The sequence below is a fragment of the Lactuca virosa genome, chromosome 5 (genome assembly GCF_052849685.1).
Source record: "Lactuca virosa cultivar CGN04683 chromosome 5, Lactuca_virosa_CGN04683_v6, whole genome shotgun sequence".
Classification (NCBI taxonomy): Eukaryota; Viridiplantae; Streptophyta; class Magnoliopsida; order Asterales; family Asteraceae; genus Lactuca; species Lactuca virosa.
In genome coordinates this window covers 432,378,318-432,386,100 of record NC_136430.1, presented here as the reverse complement: position 1 = coordinate 432,386,100, position 7,783 = coordinate 432,378,318, and the positions used below count along the sequence as shown (strand labels likewise).

Below are 7,783 nucleotides of genomic sequence, written 5' to 3'. Positions count from 1 at the left end.
ACCACACACGCTCCACTAACTACATATAAACCATAATGTGCAATTTCATGGATTAACATACTTTTCACGTTTTCCTAAAGTAACTAGAGTGAGAATTTTTTTTAAAAAAAAGTTCTAGTACTTTTATAGGATTATACTTATTAATGAGATTATGTCCTATCAAATCCGTTCAGCTAACAACCCTCCACCATACAATGGAGCGGTGGTTGAGAGTGGACACCCAATAACGGTCATTTTATAGGTCGCTTCCTTATACCCCCTTATAGTTTGGCTTTGTGAATAAGGCGTACTAGTGATTTGATTGACTTGTCTTATACATATAATATATTAATCTTTTAATAGTATATATAAGGTGTATTTTAAAACTTTTCTAAAATACTAGGTTTAATATTAAATTTTCAAAAATTAATAAAAATTTAATTTAATTTAAAATTAAATCAATTATGATTTAATCCTTATCTTTTAATTAACAATTAATTAAATTAATTTAAATCACATAAGGATTAAATAATTATTTACTATTAAACTATTAATCAAATAATTTAAATTTAATCATACTCCATACCCTACTAGACTTTTGAAAATTAAAGGTATTGGGATTATCTAATTTTAATTATTTTATTTTAACCAATTAAAACAATAATTAGCAAATAAGGAAACCCTAACAACCCTAGTGATTTTCGAAATCAAGGGAGGAGGTTAGGGTTTTAAGAACCCTAGCCCAAGTCGAAAATTCTAAGCCTTAGGGTTTAATTTATATAAACCCTAATTTGATCTATTCAACTATTATGCATATTCAATTGAAAACATTGGGCTCTGATACAACTGATAGGTTTTATAGGTTACAAAAAATCATATGGCGGAAAATAACTTAACTCTTAACTTCACATGCAACCTAATTGGATCTATGTTTTCACTATTGAATGTTATAATCTATGAACATCAAAGAACCCTATAGAAACCATAGTTTAATTGAAATACATAAGAGGGTTAGGGTTTACATACCTCTTGATTATTCTTGTAAATAATCAATGAAATCCTTCTTCAAAAGCTCTTGGAAGCAAACACCAGAAATCTCGTGCCTCTGATGGTTCACATCCAAACCCTAGCAACTAAGGAAAATTGAAAATAGTGGGAGGGGAGAAAATTTTCGGCTATTCTCTTGAGAGGAGGAGTAGCCAAAAGTATGAAGGGTTAAGGCCCTATTTATAGCAGCACTAGGAAACCCTGAAAACCCTAATTTGAATATAATACTATTATTTCAAATTAGGTAATTATCTAATCTCCTAATTATCTTCAAGGGATATTCTAGAAAGCCTAGAATATGCCTCAAAACTATCTACCTCCTTAGGAAGGTTTTGGAATCTCTTTTGTTCAACTATTGAACAATTACAGATTAGGTCCTTGCACTTTTAATTAATCCAATTAATTCTAATTAATTACTGATTAATTCTTAATTAAATAATAATATTTATAATTAATATATTTTTCTCATAATATATTAATAATACATTTATTGTTATTTATTAATCATATAATAAATCAATAAATCGGTCTCTCTCTTTAAAAATCATCATATTCAATTACTAGGTTTAAGGGCAACCCAAAAGGACTTTGCTAATAATTCAAGTATATACCAATTTAGTTATTGGCTTAGACACCTAATCGAACAATAATATCTTCAGTTACTCAAATGAGTTGAAGGGTTCAACCCTAAGGACACCGTGATTCTCGAGTACTTGAAATGTATATTGTACCAATGTGGAAATTCAATCTTTAAGATACTTTCATTTATGCATGAGTTTGTTTTTTTGTTTGCTTTTAGTTAATTAATGATTACACTAAAATTGGGGAAGAATATTGATGATTTTAGTGTTATCAATATATTTTAGTGTAGTTAGTATTGTTAGTGAGATAGGTTGAGTTAAGTTTGCTCTATGAGATTGGAGATGTGGGGTGCACATTCAGAAAGTCTAATCTGAACTCAGGTATACGGGGGTCCAGGGCAGCGCCCCTGGCGGGGTCCAAGGGGCAAACCTAAACGGATTTCTATATCAGGAAATAGTTCATCCATGTAAATTCCAACCAAAAATAGGTTGTGACATCATGATGATGTCAGATTTGGTTATGTCTAAGGTGCTGTTTGTTTTTTGGAAGAGAAAATTCAAGAAGTCTGCGGACCACCTCTGCAATCCTCTGTATTAGAAGAGGTGGACCAAACGGTTGCAGCCTGTAATAAGAAGCTTGTTTGTTTATTAACCTCTGCAGACTGCTGCAATAAACTCAATTTAAATAAACTAATTTTACAAAATTAAAGTAGTTTTTCAAAACAAAAAATTTAATAATTTTAGTCTTGCAACATTGAAATAAAATTCATTACATTTTTTATACAAAACATTCAATACTATTAAATATTATTTACAAATTAAATGAATTAACATTAAAATTACATTGTTTTGGCTAAATAACGTCCTTATGAATTGCTTCAAACTGCTCTTGATTTGGAGCTCCTTCACAAAAACTTGATTCAACACTTGGAGCAACATTCTCTTGGCTCCTTTTTGCCTTTGCTTTACGTGCTTCACAAATACAAGTATGATTTCAAATAGCATAAATACATTACATTTTTACCGACATACTTCTAATTATAAGCATATACCATTTGACCATTTGCATTTGTTACTAGAAATGTGCAAGACCAAACGAAATGCAATTAAATTAAACTTCAATATTCTCTCAAGCATTTCATCGAGCACCTGTAGTGCACAACTTGTATGCATCTATTAGCATATATTTGTGACCTTTCAGCAATAAACTATCACTATTATAATTGAAAAACAAACAACATACAACAACAATAACAATTCAGCAACATGTATGCATCAAAAAAACAAACTCAACAACAATTTCTGATTCAACAACATAATCTTCAACAAAGAAAAAAAAACAAGAAAAAACATATAACAACATCAACGATTCAGCAACATATATGCAGAAAAAAAAGGAAATCAGCACCAACTTATGATTAAAAACGAATTCAACTGCCAATTTCCAGGATGAATCGATAGAAAAACAGAAAAAAAAATTGCATACATGTGATAAGACGAAGAAGGAAGACAATCTGCAGCAGAAGGCGCCGACGGCGAGGTGGGGCGACGGCAGGTGGTGGGGCTGCGAACTTGGAGGGGACGACGATGGAGTCGATCGATGGGTAGAAGATAGATGTTGGATGCAGCGTTTTTTTTTTTTTTGTTGAATTCTTTTTAAGTTTAGGTTTGAAGGGGTGGAAAGAGGTGGGAAGAGGTACAACAAGTGCTTCCGCAAGAAGCACACGGGCAGAGGTTTTCAGCCCCGAAGACTTTCGAAAAACAAACTGTTGCGGGACAAAAAGTGTTGCGCGTGTGCTGCGCCGCGCAGCAATAAGAGCTTTGAAGAGGTTTTTTATGAAAAACAAACACCACCTAAATAACCATCTTTCAACCTTCTTTTGACGCCAAAAGGGATGTAACCCCCATAAACTAACTTTCAATCAATTTTCTATTGACATATAAGGTTGATTCAAGTTCCCAATTTCGGTTGGAACATATATACTCAGGAAAATAGATCATCTGATTTTTCTGTCTCTCAAAACACCACATCAAACAAATGTATTATGTGTTTCACAATTCGAATTAGGCCTGTAATTCGAATATGTTTTGTTCTTGAATTATCTGACTTCTGAATTCGTGTACCCCAGACAATAAGAACGAATTACACATTTCAGAAAGTGTTTGGAAACACGATCCTTAAATCTATCCAAGTCATATATATTGTTATTCTAATTCCCTAATTTCTAACAATTTTTTATTAATATCCTTAAGATTCTGAACATAAAATTAGCTAAGTGATACCTAACTTTAATCAAATAATTCATTAAGTTGCAATAATCACAAATCCAAACATCTAGTAAAAGGGTTAACTGCGAAAAAAGGGTCTGAAGTTGCCTTAATTCTTAATGTGATCATCGATTTCTAAGAAATATAAAGGAAAAGACTTGAGAGCAACATTGGTCGCTATTTTTTATCCTAACTAAATGTAAAATTTGCCTGAATTTTTAAGTTGGTGTATATTACCATAAAGAAAACATATACAAAATTTAAGTTTTTTGAAAAATAAAAATAAAAAATTCAAACTTCGGTGAACAAATTAAGAACAATAAAGTTGATCGTTTATAATTTTGTAATTAAACCTTTTAAAAATTGGATAAAATATTAGCAATTTTGGGTGTGGAATTGATCGTGATGGCTTTAAAAAAGCATACCCCCACATCCTTATAAATCAATCCCCATTACCCCATTTGATTTCAAGACACTTGTACTTGTATATGCTAAAACCTAACCCCTCCAAACTCTTCAATCTTTTTTCCTTTTATATTCAATATATTTCATATTACACAAATACACTTTTCTATACTTACAGATATCTATATATCTATATCATTTTTTTGGTTTATTTATGTAAACTGTAAAAATGGAATTTGAAGAGATTAAGGTAAGAAGCTATGATGGAAATCTTGATAGAGCAAGACTTGAACTTCTTGAAAGAAGATGTGAAGTAGGCCCATCACATGTGTTCCTCTTCTCTGACACCATGGGTGACCCCATCTGTAGAATACGCAATAGTCCCTTGTACATCATGCTGGTAAACTTGTACACTCGATATTACACAATCTTTATTTCAATTTCTTAGACCCTTTGGCTTACTTGTTTTGTAGGTTGCCGAGTTGAACCATGAGCTAGTTGGTGCCATTCAGGGTTCAATCAAAGTGGTCACCTTGAAAGATTTGGCTAAAGTTGGCTACATTTTAGGGCTAAGGGTCTCACCATTTCACCGGCGTAAAGGCATTGGTTCGAGTCTTGTGCACCATTTAGAAGAATGGTTCATTGGGAACCAAGTGGACTATGCATACATGGCAACCGAGAAAGATAACAATGCCTCGGTTAATCTCTTTGTAAATAAACTCCAATATGTTAAATTCAGAACACCCGCAATCCTCATTCATCCGGTTAAATCCCGACCCCTCAAAATCTCATCAAAAGTCGAGATTTTTAAAATAAATGAAGAAAATGCTGAGTATTTATACCGTAGGTTCATGGGGTTGACCGAGTTTTTCCCAGCAGACATTGATAAAGTGCTTGGAAACAAACTAAGTTTAGGCACGTGGGTGGCATGCGAAAGAGGCGAACACGCTCAATTTGGGCAAAATGGTAATTTCCCATCCAATTGGGCTATGTTAAGTGTTTGGAACAGTGGGGGGTTGTTCAAATTACGAATAGGGAAAGCTCCGGTTTCTTGTTTGATGTACTCCGAGGTGTCAAAAGTGATTGATAAAGCGTTTGCATGTTTTAACATGCCAACGTTGTTGTGCAGTCTGTTTGAACCGTTTGGATTCTATTTCTTGTATGGGGTGCACCAAGAGGGTCAGGTGTCTCGGAGGATGGTTCGAGCCCTATGTAGATACGTGCACAACATGGCTCGGGTCGATGTGGATTGTAAAATGGTGGTCACGGAGTTGGGAAGGTATGATGAGAGGGTGAGACCTCATATCCCACATTGGAGGATGCTTTCATGCCTTGAGGATTTGTGGTGCATAAAAGCCTTGAAAAGTGAACATTTAGAAAGTGTAAATGAATTGACAAGAATCCCACAAACAAAACCTCTTTTTGTAGATCCACGAGAGGTGTGAATGTGACTATGCCACCTAATTATTTGTTATTGGTTGTTCTCTTGTTCGGATATATATTTAATACTGATGGTTTATTCTACACTTCTCGTTTATAATATATTAATATAAAAGTAGTGTTTTTATAGATGCACATATTTAATATTGAGTGTACTAAATCTTACTACAAATACTATACTATAATAAGAATAATATTTAGGATGCATAATTGGAAATACATCTTATGCGACTGACTTATTTGACATTTTGCGAACTTTTAAATATTCACATTGTTGATCGTCGTGAATGATACTGTTGTTTTCCTTGAAATTAATTCATTATTGCCATTTTGCTTTGATTTGATGATCGAGAGATATCAAATCTGACTTATTTTGTTATCTGATGATTTCATTGTATTTCTGGAGATTACATATATTTTAAAGTGAAGTTTCAAAAAAAAAAACAGTTCATGTGCTGAGAATGGCTGCTACATGAAGATATTAATCAATATTTTTTTAACGGCTAAATCTAGCAAAGAACTAGAAAAAGAAACAATTACATGGAAATTAATGAGTTCTTTAACCATTCTATCCAAGACATGAAATTTACAAGTCCTACTAGAAAACCACAAAAAAAAAAAATAATAATAATCTATCACCATATCAAAAATCAACTTCTTCCCTTTGATGTTATTCCCAAAAACCACCTCGTTTCTATGCTTCCACAGAACCCACCAAGTAGTCTGCACAATGACTTGAAGGAGCTCTCTTCTCGGTTTACTAATGATCAACGAGTTAGGCCAAGAAAGTAAACCCAAAGAGCCAAATGAGAAGTAGTCTTGCATTCTCAAACAAATGCTTCAAGTTTTCAACATCGGAACGACAAAGTGGGCATAAAACCAGGAAGAATTAAGCCTACGAGATCTGATTTCAAACCAAATTTTAATTGGTAAATATTATCAACAAAATTAGTGTTTATTAAAAAAAGATCAACGTTTGATCTCAGTTCTACGAAAACAGAGAAGGAGAAAAGTCTAATGGCCTTTATTGAAAAGATTTTTCAAATCTCGAAGTTGTAAGATAAGGACAAAAATATATTATGTTGCATATGCCATGGACTTAGGGGTATATGGGATATGGCATGGATTTAGGGGTATTTGGGATTTGATTATTTGAAGTAGGCGAGCACAAACGGTCAGATTGGGTCAGAGTGGAGCGAACCGGGATCGATTTTTGTATAGTGAGCCGGTTTTCGATTTTTTAATGATCATCAATTTTGGTTTCTGAGTATAAACCGGTTTGGTGACATCTGTTCCAGGTAATAAAGTAGGATCAACCGTATTATTATTTTTTAAATGTGTTGGATTTGTTACTTCTTTAAACTTCTATAACTTCTTCGTTTGAATTGGTTTGGTGACACTGGTCCCAATTAATAAATTGGGATCAACATGAAATTTGTTTCAACTGTGTAGTTTACTATTTGTTTATGTTTTATTTTAGACTATATGAATATGTTATTTGGTTACATATGGATTGAGTTGCAGGTCCCGAAACACGATTTATCAAAGCTGAATTTATGTTGTTTTAACATTGTTGGTTGATTTGATATTAAAATATGTAGAAAAAAAAAATTAGATCAATTTTTGTAAGTTTATATGGTATTATTTTAATCATTTGGGTTCAAAGCATTGGCTAGTTCATTTAACACAAAATAAGAACTTATGTCAGATCCAGCTGGGTATTTAACCGAAAAAACGGCACCAACACCAAGGCTAACCAATCCGATTACCGATCCTCTCGATTAAGCTTAAACGGTTCTGGTTCGAACTGTTTGTTCGCCCCTTATTTGAAATGTTTATTAACTTATTGTGGTTAGGCACCGGGTAATAAAAAGTTGTAAGTATTTAGATAATAAGATTTCTTAAGCATTTATTAACTTAAATAAGAAGTTTTTTATATGTTAATTCCTACTTATTGACTTATTTAATGAATTTTGATAAGTTATTTACTTATTACACATCAAAAACAATTTGTTAAACACTAAAAAATAATTTATGAGCTTATTACATTTTGCTACCGGATA

General features: G+C 32.7%; 1 protein-coding gene across 1 annotated transcript; it reads left to right on the top strand.

Moving 5' to 3' along the window:
• Positions 1-4,339: 4,339 nt before the first annotated feature.
• LOC145113333 (Acyl-CoA N-acyltransferases (NAT) superfamily protein) lies at positions 4,340-5,849 on the top strand. Its single transcript, XM_079049437.1, has 2 exons — positions 4,340-4,680; positions 4,754-5,849. The coding sequence occupies exons 1-2, from the start codon at positions 4,510-4,512 to the stop codon at positions 5,723-5,725; spliced, it is 1,143 nt and encodes a 380-aa protein (XP_078905563.1). The 5' UTR covers positions 4,340-4,509; the 3' UTR covers positions 5,726-5,849.
• The last annotated feature ends 1,934 nt before the right edge of the window (positions 5,850-7,783 follow it).